This window comes from Topomyia yanbarensis, chromosome 2 (genome assembly GCF_030247195.1).
Source record: "Topomyia yanbarensis strain Yona2022 chromosome 2, ASM3024719v1, whole genome shotgun sequence".
Lineage (NCBI taxonomy): Eukaryota > Metazoa > Arthropoda > Insecta > Diptera > Culicidae > Topomyia > Topomyia yanbarensis.
The window spans coordinates 207822371-207839481 of record NC_080671.1 but is presented as its reverse complement, the minus strand read 5'-3'; the positions used below and the strand labels follow the sequence as shown (position 1 = coordinate 207839481).

General features: G+C 39.9%; 1 protein-coding gene across 1 annotated transcript in view; it reads left to right on the top strand.

Moving 5' to 3' along the window:
* LOC131682798 (small subunit processome component 20 homolog) overlaps positions 1-17111 on the top strand; it is a 41978-nt gene that overhangs the window by 7492 nt on the left and 17375 nt on the right. Inside the window, exons 5-6 of the mRNA XM_058964552.1 lie at positions 3488-4622; positions 4689-5643. Of these exons, the coding sequence (XP_058820535.1) occupies positions 3488-4622; positions 4689-5643 (2090 nt within the window). The remainder of the gene's footprint in view (positions 1-3487; positions 4623-4688; positions 5644-17111) is intronic.

Sequence of the window (17111 nt, the reverse complement as noted above, 5' to 3'; positions counted from 1 at the left end):
TACCCCACTCCAAGGACCAAGCGTTAAAATCTTGTAACAAAATTTTGGCTTTCACCCAGAGCATACGGAGAATATATGATCATCCCAAAATATACATTTAATAGCAAGGGCTAATAAGGGGAGGTGTTAATGTCAAAGATGTGCACGCTTACCCGATAATGCTGACGTCATCAATTGTCCGGGTCGCCTGAGCCGTCGTCGTTATGAGCTTCCTGCTGGACCGTGCAACCGATCAGCTCCTTTGTCGTCGTTTAGACCTTCCTGCTGGACCGTGCAACCGATCAGCTCCTTTGTCGTCGGTTCCTCCCGTCGCCTAAGGTACTATTCTTCCACTTCCTCCACACTAGATGTACAGTCTACACGTGCGCAATTCACTTTCCAAACAATCCAAATTGCGGCAGCTCGCTCTCGACTTCAATAGATTGATGATGCTGATAGTCGTTTACCGGTGCGTCTGTATCCCGTAATGAACAAGCTCTTGAACGGAATGTTATTCTGAGTCCGGATTATATTTCACTTTGCTTCGGACTATCGCAACACGAAATGGCTTTCAAGGGCCGTCGATGATGCAAAAGACAATAATAAGCGTGGGTTTGCGGTACCACCGGTTGTTTTTTTGAATATTAGACTCACAAACAATCTGCACATTCGGCCGCAATTCTCTGCACACAATCCACGTTTGTAATTCTGGCATGCTGGCAGTAATCATAGCTTCGACGGTTGACGATTATCGTTATACTTTTGTCTTGTAGGCCACTGATGTCACGACGATGATATTGGCGACGGAAAACGCACCTACCGACCACGGTTTCACCGTCCTTGCCCTCGTGGGCTTTTTTCCCAGCGGGAAGAACAGCACCGACCGCACTCGTTCAACTATTTTCTCCGACTAAACAGCGGGGAGACACCACCGCTCTCGACCGTACTCGGTCAACCCTTTTATCAGACTACCTATTTTTATTTTGTCGCCCGTTCTTCCGGGGATTTGTTTTCAAGCAAATTGTGCAGCGATCTTTTGTTTTCAAGCGGGCTGTCAAATACCCACCTCTTGCAGTACACACTAATCTCTTATTACTCCCTTTTGACATTTGAATTACACATTTTACTGTAACAATCTCCTACTATAACAACAGGCGTTCGCCCGACTAACGAGTTGGTTAGTGTGTCTAGCACCCGACTGTGCTGCTCTGGTGTACACCGTGTAGGAGCATAACCGCTACATACGAATACGCTCTTGATCCAGGCGATCGGCCTTCGTGTGTACTATGGCAGGGAAACCGCCCATCACTTGGATTGCCGCCGTCTTTACACTATCTAGTTACCATTATCGGGGGAACTCGATACGGCAATAATTCCAACATCGCAATTCGTTTCTGTTGTTGACTGGCACAACAGTTGCTGCGTAATGTCGCAATGATTGAGATTAAGCTGGGTTGTCTCCTTCATCATTGGCCTACCTTCGCCTTTTTTTACTCTGGGCATAAGAAGCCTCCCGTCATATGATCCATTCCGCCCTCATTTTTGCTGAGCAGTTCGGTTGCTTGGTGCAGTCTCTAACAATGTGTCCGTTCTCGCCACATTTTCTCTCCGTGCCTGTACAGTTTCTTGCCTGATGGAAGAAACCTGAACACCTATCCGTTTGTTTAGTGGCTCTAGGAATCAATCGTAACGCCTACCGGTCGACATAGGCTGGTTGGCTGTGGTTGTCGCTAAGCGTATCGCTGTTGTCGGTGGGCCACTTTACGCCTTCCTCAACCTGATTGACATCTGTTCTTTCTCCAGGTTACCTTGCTCTATTAGTGCGTCCTCACTTCGTCTTCCGTAGTCATCACATCCACATTTCTGCACCCGATCACCGCCTTCCGAACTAAAGCTCCTACGTTCACTTCTCCTCCCTCCGCTTCTGCCACTAGTTTCAGCTCGTACAGCGTCTCACCCGTTAGAGTTCGTCTGGTTCTTACTACGTTCTTCTCTAGCTTCTTCAGCTTGGGATCCTCTCTCACCCTTTTGAGGATCACCCTTCTTCGGTTCCTCCTCCGCTGCTGATGTATCCCTTACTCTTTTCACAGAACGGGAATACCGGTCAACCTTTGGCATCTCATAGGCTTCTGCTTACCCTATCTCTGCGGTCTTCAATGTTTTTTCAACATTTTCAGCTCTCTCCAGTAACGCCATCAGTTCGAAAGTTCGAATTTGAAATTACGATCCTACTGGTATCGATATTGATGTGCCGGTTGGAAATTTGTTCAATAATTTTGAAAACACAAGTCAATCAAGAGCAGTGAAAACAATGCTGGGAAACGACTCGCTCTCAATACAAGAACCTAGTTGAGATTATGGTAGATCGATATAGGCATAACGCATTTTTTGGCTTGCTATAAGCTTTTTGGCTTCAATGCGCACTTGATACTAGAATTGTTGTCTGGTATTTTGTTGAACAGCTCGTTCAATCGAGAAATTGGCGCTTATCATAAACGTGTTACGCTATATCTCAGTAACCAAGCGGAATTTCAGAATTCTGAAAACGTTCTTCGCAGTAATTTTAAAGTTCAGTGACATGGCATATCTAACTCGGTTTACCCCGATATATAAGGTAGCACCACAGTGACGATATGTCATAGCTGATCTCGATCGATTTTCATATGCGATTTTGAAATCTATAAACATCATAACGCAACATAATTGCAGGACATGTCGAATCACGCATATTTGGTCCGTAGTGGCGCGTGCATTAAACAGCAGCAGCAGTCCTTAATAAAGGAAAATAAAATTAATTACTTTGTAGAAAAGCGATTTCGATTTATACTCCAGCGTCATCGGTTTGAGCATCGCCGGAACAATCTTCCAACGGCCATTGCGATTGCTGTTATATATAGTCTACCGACATGTAAGGAAGTTTAAATCCAATGAATGTTCAGCAAGAAATACAAAAATGCTTTAATTGCTTTCAAATGCTTTGTTTTAGACATTCCATATTATTCATTCTACATTTATGGTTTCAAAATAAAGATACCCTTACGAACATGTTCGCGATGGCCTTTGTGATACTGATGCTTGAACAATAACTTTGGTGTTCGCGATTCTCAAATTAGACGAGGCAATTACTTTTATTTGTTAATCAAACGTGGTTGTGAAATTCTGTGCCTCTGTGTGAAGTATCTGTACAAATGTTTGATTAATCATTTTCGATAACAATTCCAATGTAAAGCAGCGATAGAATCCTAATCCTTTCAGTGATGAATTATCAATTGAGAGATAAAATGGTTGCGGGGATTGGTCATCTGCTTTAAAAATGTTCTAGCTGTTGGGAGGAACTCTGAGAGTAGAATCTTTGAAGGTTCAGAAAAAAATGTACGCTTTGAAACTACATTGAATAGTAAAATATAATCTTAACATCAAAGAACACCTTCCAGAATGTTACCGATGATAGTTTATTTTTTTACAATCTAATCAATATTACTAACCGCAACTTTTTTTTTTCTTCCAGGTTATACCGTTGGTTATGAAAATTGTGCATACCAAAATGATTAAAAAAACTACTCCTCTGGAAATGAAAAATCTATTACTCAGGTTTGTCGGCAATTTTCGCGAAAATGAAATCAACTTATTTATTAGTATGTCTTTCGGTTATTTCGAGAAGCTTCTGAGGTCCAGTCCCCTGGAAACGTATGAACATATAAACGCCAGCGAGCGCAATTTCGAAGAAGACTTGCCAATACATCGGCTGCAAGTTTTAATGAAGCTGATCCACAACATTCGCGAAGAGTTTGCGGGACTGAAGAATTATAAATTTATTCAATATCTACTGCATATCAAATTGTGTATGGATGCGATTATTTCAAAAATTGAACATTCAAAGACAAAACAGTTGAAATCACAAGCTACTTTGAATATGGCCGACTTTTTCGAGCACTTCGATAATTACGAATGGTCAGAGGAAGAGATCGAAGCCATGTTTCGTATATACGTGTGGCCTCAGTTGGATAAACTAGACAGTGACTGCATTCACTCTCCGACACCGCTTCTAAAATTGCTCGTAGTATGGAGTAGAAATCCCCGATATTATCTTCTTCTTTCTAAAACCAACCCGGGCGAAACAGTCTTTGCTTCCTTCACACCATTATCAAAAGTCATCAATCTGTTGAACAACGAAAAAGCAAGCGATAATGTATGCCAAGAAATTTCGAAAATGATTATCAACATGCTTACTCTGGAAGCAGTCGACAGCGGTTTTAGTTCACTGCCAATTCGAAACACTCAACAAATCGATGAAAGCGAGGCCGCCAGGTTGAATTTGAATGTAGGTAGTTGTTTAGTTCTACCATTTCTTGAAGAAATACTTGGCCACATCCAAAAGATCATGAGACGTAAACGGTCAATCAGTACAGACCATCTTCTTATACTTTCTCGAGTAACTGAGTATGTCAGGGAGGGTGAGCTTTGCGATACCATAGGAGTCATGCTGTTTCCGATAACTATTAAAAAAATTGCTTTGCCGAATATTGAGACTGAATCGGTGCGAGACATGCATGTAGTTCTATTATCCTTGTTAAGACTAGGTTCACACCCGGAGAAGCACATCAGACTAATTGGATTGCTATTAGAGCGCGTTAAGGATCTTGGTGAGTAGTAAAAACTTGATAATTAATATATGAAACATTTCATTTCTCAAATGTGCTACATTGTAGTCACTCGAAAAATAATTTGTCAGATGATTCAACTAGTGGCAGAAAAAACAAGCAAACCGGATCTAATTCAATGTGCATCCATAATCGAAGACATGAATGCAATGGACAAACGATGGCTTGACCAACCGGATTTTCAGCGTCGTTTGGACGCATTCCGTAGGGTGGATAAACTAATTGAAAACCAAGATATAATAAGCTTGGATTTTATTATTCTGTTTGTACATCAGTGTTTCTACTATTTAAAAACAAATCAAGATCTCGCGATGCGTGATAACGCAAACCATTATTTACGGAAAGTAGTTATCAAAGCTATAAACATGCGCAAACTTGAAAATCAGGGAGACGTTCAATATTTAGTTGAACGTGTGATCTTGATGGCCCTCATGAAAGGTGTGAAAGACAAAAATGATGCTACTAGAAACGAGAGTATTCAGCTGCTTGGAGACTTAAGCCGTGAGTGTGCCGACTACCATACAGTTTTCGCTGACTTGCATCCTTTCACGAATAGTGATGATCGTGAGGTCGATTTTTTCGATAATATGATCCATCTACAGATCCATCGCCATCGTCGAGCTATGAATAGGTTTTGTAAAATTTCTAGAAAATTGGGAAAAATGCCATCTAGTCGTACACTGGTTGATTTTGTGTTACCGATAGTGACAACCTATATCTGCTCAGAAAAATATCGAAAGAAATCCAAACTTACCGAAGCCGCCGGAAAATGTGTATCATTAGTTGGTCGAATGCTTCCATGGCCTAGTTACAAGTCATTACTAAAACAGTACCTGAACAAAATGAAAAACAACATCGAGTACCAGAAACAATTGATAAAGATAGTTGTATCGTTGCTGGACAACTTCCATTTTGATTTATCCAACGCCGACACCAGTAGTTTACCAAACATAAGTGACATTGTGTATCTGAATTCTTCCATTGGTGCGACCGCAGATGTGAGGTAAATATGAACAAATTTACATTACATTATAAATTTAATTCTTTTTTTGCCTTCCTCGTAAAGAAAGGCTATGCGGTCATTCCAAAAATCGAGCATTTACCATTCGATTCAGTTCGCCGAATTCGTGTGTTTGTGTGTGTGCATGTATGTATGTGTGCAATAATGCCACTCAATTGTCTCAGGGATGGCTAAACTGATTTGCTTGCATGACAAGGGAACAAGTAAGAACTCTACCATTGAAAAGGGACCATCCATAATTAAGTAACGCAAAAATTACCCAAAATTGACTCCCCCTTCTCCCATGTAACAAATTGTCACAAATTTCTATGGATCTTTTCGCGTACACGTCTGAGTACTCTGTCTCATCAAGGGGTGGGAGACCGTCTGTTGGTGTTCGCGCCTGGTACATATTAACCCTAGAGTCACGGTGTCGAGAATCAAGTCATCTAGAAACTTCGGATCCTTAGCTCCAGCTATGCGACTAAACCGCATGATATAACTTATTACAGCACTATTGCACTATTCCGATTGTATGTCATTTCCCGGAATACCATTTATTGGAAAATTATTTCCCGGAATGTGCCATTTCCCGGAATATACCATTTCACGGAACGTACTTATTCTCGGTAATTTGTTCTACTATTTAAATCTGAAATTCTTTGAGAACATTTGCATTTAGAATTATGTTGCTTTCCACATATTTGTTTGGTTCCCTTCACAGCTAATTTTATTTGAAATCATTATCAATCAAACAAAGGTCCAGAAAACAGCTTATGCTAAAAAGAAGGTGAAATCGAAGAAGCTCGTAATTTAATTTAAAATTAATAACGTTCCAAAAATATATGTACCACGAAAATTTTAAAGAAGGCAAATCCATTTCATTGAATTAATTGTATTTGAATGAATGAAATTCTAAAATTATTTCTATTGATTTGCTCTTGCGTCAAAGAAGGCTAAATCACGTAGAAATTTTTAATACGCAGCGAAATATCAAATAACTGAAGGCGTTTTCAATGCACTGGTACTGGAAAGAAATATTAGTGAGAATAAAAATCAATAAATGTCCAAGACTATTTTCGAAGAAACTTAATATAGATTAAAATAACATTCTACAAATAATTCCAAAGAAGAATGCATATTTACAAGAACGCAGCATCTCAGACACATGTATTCACAATCTGTACAATTTCAAAGGTTTCAGAAAAATTATTGCTAAATTTTAGGAAATGTTTATATTTTTTCGTTACATTTTACTTCAGTTGACAGCGAACTGTTGTGGTGAGCACACGTGTATTCACGACAACGATATCTGGATTGCTTTTTTTACGAAATTCCCGGACTTAGTCCGTCATACTATAACAAGTGATATTCCGATACTCGGAACCAGCAACTGCCAGGATGGCATCATCGGTTGACAAAACATTTGTCATCAAATTCAAAGTTGTACCAACCAAACTAAACTTTCCTGCAATCGCAGAATTCATTACAAAAAATCTCGCAATCGAAGCGACTCAGTTACAGCACTTGCAAGTCAGCAACGGACGTGTCTTCGTGGGAACCGACTCGGCTCAAACAGCGCAGGACATAGTACAATAACATAACCTGAAACACCAGCTAGAACGCGACGGGAAATCCTACAGCATCCCACTCTCAAGGGACGATGGATCTGTTGAGGTTAGGGTACATGATCTCCGCCCGAACACAAGTAACAGACAGCTAGCGTGACTATGGTGAAATCATCTCAATCCGGGATGAAGTCTGGAAAGATTTCTTTCCTGGCGTCCCAAATGAAGTGAGAATTATGCTTATTATGAAACTCACGAAACCGATACCGGCGTACGTGATGGTGGATACGACTATGACCCTCGACACCTACAAATGCCAAATCGCCACATGCAAACATTGCAACCGACAAGTTAATTATGCTCAGAAGTGCTCTGAGTGCGCGAAATTCTTGAAGCCGAGCGTCAGCGGTCTTTAACCCTAGCGAAATAGTGAAAAACGGTGACAATTGTTCAACTTTACAACAGACCTTTCATCAGCCAAGTAACGCTAGCTCCCTGGGTTAAAAAGGGTACACCGCACCATGGATCAAACATCTCATTGGCTGGCAGCGAGATCGCAATGATAATCGAATAGGTTGATCCGGAGATTTTTACTGACCCGCGGCGGGGGGGGGGGGGGCGGATTTTGAGCGGACCTATACAAAAATTGGAATCAACGCGATTACTCGACATTTAAAAGCACTTCAATAGCTTTTTATCACGTATTGAGTGAAAAAGAGACAAGTATGTACTCTTTCATTCTTTCTGTAAGTCGTCATGGCTTTTTGCACTGGGTGATTGAAAAATTACCAAAATTATGTCACAATTACCGTAAGCGTAAAGTTTTTATCAAGCTTAGTGCGCGCTACTCTTCCATGGCGTTAAAATAAAGCTATAAATTTTTCATGTTTGAGAACGGTTTTGTCGGTTTAATTAGGTGTAGTATCTCGTTTTCCCAGCTAAGTGCCAAGAATACAAAAGCTCCAGCTACTCTTGCTGTGGAGGATAAGTCGAACGAGCATTGCTCTTCTCCACAACTAACAAAAAAGCAATGCAAAGGAGGCGGGTCAGCGGCATCACGTGGGAAGCACTATGTGGTGTCGGTTATTCATCGCCAGAGGTCCCAACAAAGGGGCGAAACTCACTTCCTTTGCCAACAGTTAAGGATCGCTGCAAGAGTAGCAACAACACCGGAAGAATTCGTTTGATATTGACCTAGCCAGTTAAATTAGAACAAATCTGCCATACCTTAGGGCAGCTGCAGATACGCACCACCAACAGTGAAGTGATTTGGTAAACTTGCAACAAAATAACTTTTTCAATAATTTTGAGTGACTTAGAGGGATGCAAAATTTTAATTGTAGCATATAGCGAAATATTACTCTCATGAATTTGTAGTATATTTGATTTGTTTTTCATTTTCATTATTTTGCGAACGAAATCAGCAATATTTGTTGAAGTCTTCAGTTGACAGCAAAAATTGAAATTATGCTTCTTCCCAACAAACCCGGAGAAATTGATGTAAAATTCGGAGGTCCGGAGATCGCTCCCGAAAACCGGAGTCTTCGGGTCAAAGCCAAAGGGGTGGCAACCCTATAATCGAATCATCCCAAAATGTACCCGAGAGCAGAGGACAGACAGCATTAGATACAATCAGCGCCTCCCAAGCTACAAGCGAGGTTAATACCGTGAACCTTACAAGCCCTTTTTTGGCTTCTCAGACAAAAGTAATGATTTGACGATGGATAGAAACAGAACCATCACAGTAAACACAAAAAGATCGGCATCACCTCTCGAATATGACAGAAAAAACAACGAAAAAAGACCGTCCCGGTCAGACACGAGACCAGAGCCACATATCACTCGTTAAACTTCGCGAAACAAATAATGAGTAGGCCACCTAGCCTGAACCGGCATCGAAACAATAGCAAAACAAATTTACTAGTTTTTTATTCCCCGGTAAGCACATTGAACAGTATATGTTCAGCCGTAGCAATATTTGATACTGCCGCCCTCAGCAAATTTTTGCTACTATCAGATTGCACCGCTGCTTTATCACTTGTCCAGTTAAACTCATTCCGGAACCGGTTCGGATTTCTGTATGGAGCCAGTATCGATTCCAAATCAAATGCAACAACCGATTCCGACTTAATCGGTTTCAGAATCGGTTGTTGCATTTGATTTGGAATCCATACTGACTCCATTCAGGATTCCGAATCAAATTCCGAATGGTTTGAACGGGTGGCTGCTACCAAACACATAATTCCACCAATAATAAGCCACCGCTAAATTCTACCGCTACTGCTACATACAACAGTTCGTCTGGTCTCTGCAAGAAGGAAAAATCTGCAAGCTACGTTCTCGTCATCGATGTAATTTTATGCAGTCGAAAGTTACGAAACAACACATTAAATTTGAACCAGCAGAAATTGTCATTTTCCTCGGTAAGTTTTATGGGCAGTATGTGTCCCGCCGAAGCAAAAAATGATCAGTCTTCAGTAAATTTCGACCATTCCCAGCTGCCGTCGCACAGTGGCGGGTCTTCAAACAAAAGTCGGACAAAACCTCAAATGTTACCTAATTTGGCTGAAACCCACAATTTGAGCTAATTTTGAGGTGCTGAGCCCATTTTTGATGTCAAAAGTTGTAAAATATTCAATGCATTTTTCCATACAATGTCATTGAACCTTTCTTATAAATATGATACCGTTTTCATGATAGATTTTCCGTTACTGTTACCAATATCAGCAATATCATAAAAAAAATGAAGAACACTACTTTTAAACCATTGTATAACGTGTTGGTTTACTGTAGATTGTCTAACTTTTTTACACAAAACGCCATGCGCCTCCATATCAGCAACAAAGCTTCAAAATCTCCTTAAACCTTTTTGCGCACCTAGGCGCAGAACGAGACCATGATATTCGAAAAGTAGAGGTTATTTCCCATGGAATGTATACTATGTGACCGTTCCGAAATGATTCCGAAATTTGTACAGAATACATTAGTGAAAAAAGTAATTTTGATCTGACCACCTCAAACATATTTAAACTAAAAAGTCATAATTCCAAGCAAATTTACCTAATGTATTTTATTCACTAACCAAGTTCTTCCGTTCCTCTACACAATGAAATTAGATGTGCTAAAATCGGACCAAAATCAAAATAGCAACATGCATTTGAAGTGACCAGAGCAATGGTGGTTTCGGAAATGAAAATCATTAAAAAGTCCGGACTTTGCTACGTTTAAACTCATGTTAAAAATTGTGTTCTTATCCAATGACCATAAAACTTTGAATATACATCATTCAATACATGAGAAATTTAGGAAAAATATAAAATATCAATATTTCAAAAATAAATTTCTGAGGTTTTGGCCAGCCTCCAGCCACTGTGCGCTGTAGCAGCGACGCACAGTGGCTGGAGGCTGGCCAAAACCTCAGAAATTTATTTTTGAAATATTGATATTTTATATTTTTCCTAAATTTCTCATGTATTGAATGATGTATATTCAAAGTTTTATGGTCATTGGATAAGAACACAATTTTTAACATGAGTTTAAACGTAGCAAAGTCCGGACTTTTTAATGATTTTCATTTCCGAAACCACCATTGCTCTGGTCACTTCAAATGCATGTTGCTATTTTGATTTTGGTCCGATTTTAGCACATCTAGTTTCATTGTGTAGAGGAACGGAAGAACTTGGTTAGTGAATAAAATACATTAGGTAAATTTGCTTGGAATTATGACTTTTTAGTTTAAATATGTTTGAGGTGGTCAGATCAAAATTACTTTTTTCACTAATGTATTCTGTACAAATTTCGGAATCATTTCGGAACGGTCACATAGTATACATTCCATGGGAAATAACCTCTACTTTTCGAATATCATGGTCTCGTTCTGCGCCTAGGTGCGCAAAAAGGTTTAAGGAGATTTTGAAGCTTTGTTGCTGATATGGAGGCGCATGGTGTTTTGTGTAAAAAAGTTAGACAATCTACAGTAAACCAACACGTTATACAATGGTTTAAAAGTAGTGTTCTTCATTTTTTTATGATATTGCTGATATTGGTAACAGTAACGGAAAATCTATCATGAAAACGGTATCATATTTATAAGAAAGGTTCAATGACATTGTATGGAAAAATGCATTGAATATTTTACAACTTTTGACATCAAAAATGGGCTCAGCACCTCAAAATTAGCTCAAATTGTGGGTTTCAGCCAAATTAGGTAACATTTGAGGTTTTGTCCGACTTTTGTTTGAAGACCCGCCACTGTGCAGCGTGTCGCCGATACTTGCACTGTCGCTGAAAGAAAAACATCACAATAAAAGCTGATATACACACCAACGACCTGTCTCTGCAAGCACTCACTATCCGCGATGATAAATTTACCTGCTACCCGTCTCACCAGCACAGCAACAAACTGGCTTAGCAAACAGTTTTTGGCTGCCCTGTGTATATGTCCCGTCAGGCAGGGATGTAATGCACCTCAGAGCAAATAAAGAGAAGAATAAAAAACGCTCTGCACTTTTCATGCGAAGCACCGCTGTTCTCTTTCACAATAAACCTCTTCACTCTGGTGTGTGCTGCTCTAATACGTGTATTCTACTCCATGGATGCACACCTCAAATAGTAGAAAAAAGAGGCTCTTTAGTGTGAAACGTTCTTCCGATCTAACTTTATCTGAATTGTAGTTTGGTTCGTCTTCCTACCTGCTTGTCAGTGAGGGGAGGCACAAAAAGTGGCTCTTCAAGGTGACTCTTTGAACGAAATTGTGCAACTCTTGGTGCACAGATCTTTCTCTTTTTCGTTTTCAAGTTTCTCTTTGTGCGGTCGGTCTGCACATCGCAGTGTTTTTGTGATGCTCTATTTTTCATCAGTGTATTTCACTCTTTGTGTCACATTGTGTGAGCAAATGACAAGCCTGCCGTCAGGGCATTTTTCGATACTGCCATCCTCAGCAAATTTACACCGTTCCAAGTTCTCGCCGCCGTTAATGCATCCAACAACAGTCCACACCGAAGATGAACAAAAAAAATATACACCGTGCAATATTTCGCTGCTGCCTACGCATCCAAAAACTACCGTGCCGATGCAATAATATCTTTCTTCAAACGCCCGCTGCCCGTGAAGAAATTTTAACCAACTACTTCTCTCACTACCATAGCAACAAACTGAATCTACAAGCTGCATTTTTGGCGGCCCTGTTTCCACCATTCCCAGCCCTCTCCGCTGCTGCTGTGCCATTAATATACTACACATTTCGTCGATGCAACGGTAAAAGAATTATGGAAGCGCCAGTTGTCTGTGAAGCTTTGACAACTTACGTCACCACTGCCCCGCCCAGAAACTTCTCGTCTTGTTGGAAAGTCAACAAAAATGCAAAATACAATACCCCGTTGTCGCTATTACACCCATTAACTATTCATCTCGTCGGTACACCAATAAAATGGTTCTGCATGCGCTCACCGACTTCGGTGGAATTTTGAATCAAACAGATCTGCCAGCACCGCTTTCAGTCTCCTCGGTAAGCATTTTGGACAGTATATGTCCTGCCGAAGCAATCTATGATACTGCCATCCTCAGCATGATCTCACCCTTCTCAGCTCTCGTTGCTACTGCCGTCTCCACATGCTGTTATGCTGGTATCCCTGCTGTGATACGTCTCAACTGGTCAATCATGTCAACGAACCGATTTTTCCACAATCGAAATGGCTGATATGAGGAGCTACAAGCAGTGGCGGCGCGAGGTGTTTTGCCGCTCGTGGCCAAAAATTGAATTTGTCCGCCCCTCTTATAATGAATTTTCAAAAGAGTTTGATTTTATTTTCCATCTTTTCATATGAAACAAATATGATAAAAGTATTAGAAAGGGTCTACACACATATTTTATGCTTTGTCCTGGCGGTAGTGTTACGCATAAATTTCCTCGCGAAAGGTGGCGCTACAACTCCGTTCACATGTTCGCTCCGTGATCGCGGCCTTTAATTATGGCAATATTGGTGCCTAAAATTTTCTTGTTTGAGCCATTCTTCATTTGGTTTATAACTACTGATCAAAGAATTGGACAAATCATTTTAAAATATTATTCTTGTGAGTTACTGGCGATCAACCATTTTATTAAATTCTCTAGCTAAACGTCCAGAGAAACATAAAATTGTTATATAATCCCCATTATTAGATAACTTGAAACTGGGGTTTCGAACAAAGTTTTAAATTATACTCATCTGGGGCTACCAAACAGCTCAATCAAAGCAGGCGTTGAAATATCCAATGCAACACGTTTGGGGTTTTCCGGCTTTTCTTCTCGACCTTTCATACATACGCAAGAATATTTTGCGTTTGCATTACTTCTAGGGTGACCATACGTCCTGGTTTCCCAAGACATGTCCGGGTTTTGCATTGACTGTCCTGGTGTCCTGGGAAGTCGAGGAAAATGCTTGATTTGTCTTGGTTTTTCTCCTGTAAGCTCAATATATTTCTATATTTATTCGGTCTTCGCTTTTCACTATGCTCCAGATCGCGGTTACGACCGACCGCAACCATAACTGCAACGTATATCCATCCTCAATCGGAATGCGACAAACAAAACTTAATACACTCGAATCTCGCAGTTGTACGCTCCGACGTTTTTTTTCTCAAGAGTGCCTCGTCAATATCGATGAAACAATGGTTACCAGCGCTTCTTTTAGGCTTAAATCGCCTTTCAATCCGGGACCCGAAGAATTCCCTTTGGTACCTCTAAAAAAACACATCGGTGTTTTGGTGCTTCTGCTTCTACTTGAGTTCTTTTGCTAGTGGCTTTTTTTCGTCTTACTGGAAATCCATTCCATAGAAAGAAAAATAGCAACTATCGTGGAATAATTTCATTTAGCGCTCTCTCGAACTGGGGATCATGGAATTACTACAGGGTCGATACCAGTACCTGAGCAGTCGCTCTGCTTGTTAACAGTGCAGTGAATCAAACAAAAGTTTCTTCCTAAAGTCTGCTATCTATATGTACCGCGCCAGTACTATAAACAAGCAAAGCAATCGAATAATAAAATTCGTCCCAAGCCAGTGTGAACAATAAAGCACCGTTACTTTCACCGGTGCGATATCGATCATTCATTTCAAAATGTTTGAAACTCAACAGCAAATTTGCAAATGCAGTTTAGTCCACCACACTCGTTACTGATAACGCTTAAAACTTTGGCCATAACGGAAAGCTACGCTATGGAACATACAACACGTCGTTACCCTAGTAACAATTGAGGTTTTATGGTAGTTTTATAGCCTCTCATAAAACTTAGATTGCACTTGTAGCATGCTATAAAACTTCAATTGTTGCTTGGTTGAGCATGATAATGTTAGGACCAAGACAGCCGTTTATATTGACAATGATAAGATTGATATGCGTCTGCACGATCTACACCTGTGTACTATTAATAAATTTATTACAACCATCATGTCGGAATACGTAACGGTGGAATCCTTTAAGTTTGAAACCTGGAGAATTTTTTTTAGGTATTTCCAACGGTGCACAGTGGGAAGAAAGTATCAAAAACGCGACTTTACTCAATAGCTTGATAGAAGGCTAAATGTCGTTATTAAAAATGCATACTTCTTATGTGAAAATGTCTGGGGAATCTATTGCAGGTATTTAAAATGACCGTAATGTACGCTATCATGCCCGTTTTGCCCCAATTCCCTTTTTCGTTTGAGTTTATGTTCAAAACTGAATATATAACTCAGGAGAAAGTTGAAAACGGCTGACAAAAATTAATAATTCTTATGCAAAAAAATCCAGAGAATCGATTGAAGATGATTAGAATAATCTCACGAAACGTATATACCCATTTTACCCCAATTCTCCGCAAAACTAAAGTTTGGAGTTAATCCTGGCTTTATATTTCGGTAAAAGGCTATATACGGCTGATCATTCTTATGTATAAATATCCAGGTTATCGTTTGAATATAGCTAGACTGGTCGCCTAAAACGTATGTACCCGTTTTACCCCAATTCCTCCCATAACTCAAGTATAAAGTTAAACCTGGCTCTACATTTCAGAAAGAGGTCGAATGCGGTTGATCAACAGTAGTATTTCTTATGCGAAAAATTCTGGGGAATTGATTGAAGATAGTTAGAATGGCAGCACGAAACGTGTGTACCCGTTTTACCCCAAATCTTCCCATATCTCAGGTGAAAATTTAAACCTGGCTGTGCAACTCGAAAAGAGACTGAAGGTGGTTGATGAAAATTAGTAATTCTTATATAGAAAAAGCTGCAGAATCGGTTGGAGATAGTTGTAATGACCGCACGAAACGTTTGTATCCGTTTTACCCCAATTATTCACATAACACCTACACCTTAATCAATATTTCACATACACCTTAATCAATATTTCAGAAAAAAAGCAGAAAGCGGGTAATCAAAAGTAATTTTTTACGCCTAATTTTATGTGGATAATTTGAAGGCAGAAGCTGGCATCTTCTACATTTTCGAGCACAAGTGAACTGCAAAATCTTTATCTGGTGCAATTTTATCTCAATAATCCATCTCATAGGTAGAATGGAAAAAAGTTTGTTTCTGAAATCGCACATGTCCGAACCTGCATGCGCTGTGTCGGGAGAACGAATGACGAGAGAAACGAACCAAACATTTCATTCATCGTGATGGGCATGAATTGAATTTTGTTTTCTTTCAAGTTCACGCAGGGATGTCAATTTTTTCAAGCACGGGCTCAAACTGATATTATTTACACCAAGCTATCCGGCAGTTTTCATATAACAATCAATTAAACGGAGAAATTTTTGATAACAACGGAAGGTTTTGCAGCTCTCAAATCGAGAGATAATGGTTGTCATTGGAGATTGCCAGGCATAGCGCAGGGAAGCTACTTAGGATCGCTGATGTTTCTGATTTACATCAATGTGTGTAAATCTGAAAAAGTTCTTGGTGATCGAATTCCGACGAGACTTTCTGGCAGAGCTCTTCCTTCCAGACTCCCAGAACCTTTTTACAGTCGAAGCTCTGCCTGCCAGACCCAGAACTTTTTAACTGCCGAAAACATGCGGAAAAGGCAATGCCGATTGAGAGGTAACGGGGGGAAGCAGTACCCCTTCGACTGTCCTGGTTTTTTACTCGCCTGATATGGTCACCCTAATTACTTCACGCATCATTTTTTTTTAGGCACCACTACATTAAGATCGGCTTTCACTGGTGGCGATGGTGAAACGCTACAGCATTTTTATTTTAAGTATGTCGAATGATTAACCACTACACTACACTATAACGTGACACTCTTTTATAAAAATATTTCTCCTGATTTTATACTTTTTATATCCCCTTATATTTATATATAATTATCTATAAAAGTTATAACTGTATTCGAAGTGTTGAAAGTTCGAAAAAATTCGAACAGCCGTTACCATAGTAGCTTTAGTTACGTGTGTGATTAAAACAAAACAATGAAAAAATGGTGTTGCAAGAAATGGTAAGTACCCAAATATTTATACATAATTCTGGCTGGTTGTGACTAGCATCCGGCTCCAGTGACACAACCGATACTAATAAGAATAGGTTGTGTCACTTGAGCGGCGTGCTAACTAACTAACTTATGTCGGTTCGAACACTTTGGCCAGACGGAAACCATGCTCCACCCGCAACAAATAAATTACAAGGCGTTACACCACGGCAGAGGAGTGAGAAGAATTCAACTGCAGCAGGAGAAACTCCGATAGTACTGATTAGTACGTAGGACATTAGTGCTGGTAATAGTAATAAACATAGCCAACTTGACGGATTCACTAATTTTAGTACCTTCACTCCTTTTTTCAGTACAACGCTACTCTCCAATCGAAATGATGGCGCACAATATTGGAAGCAAACAAATCGGTTATGATGATAAAGAATCCGTCATTGTTCAGCAGTTAGTCAGTTAA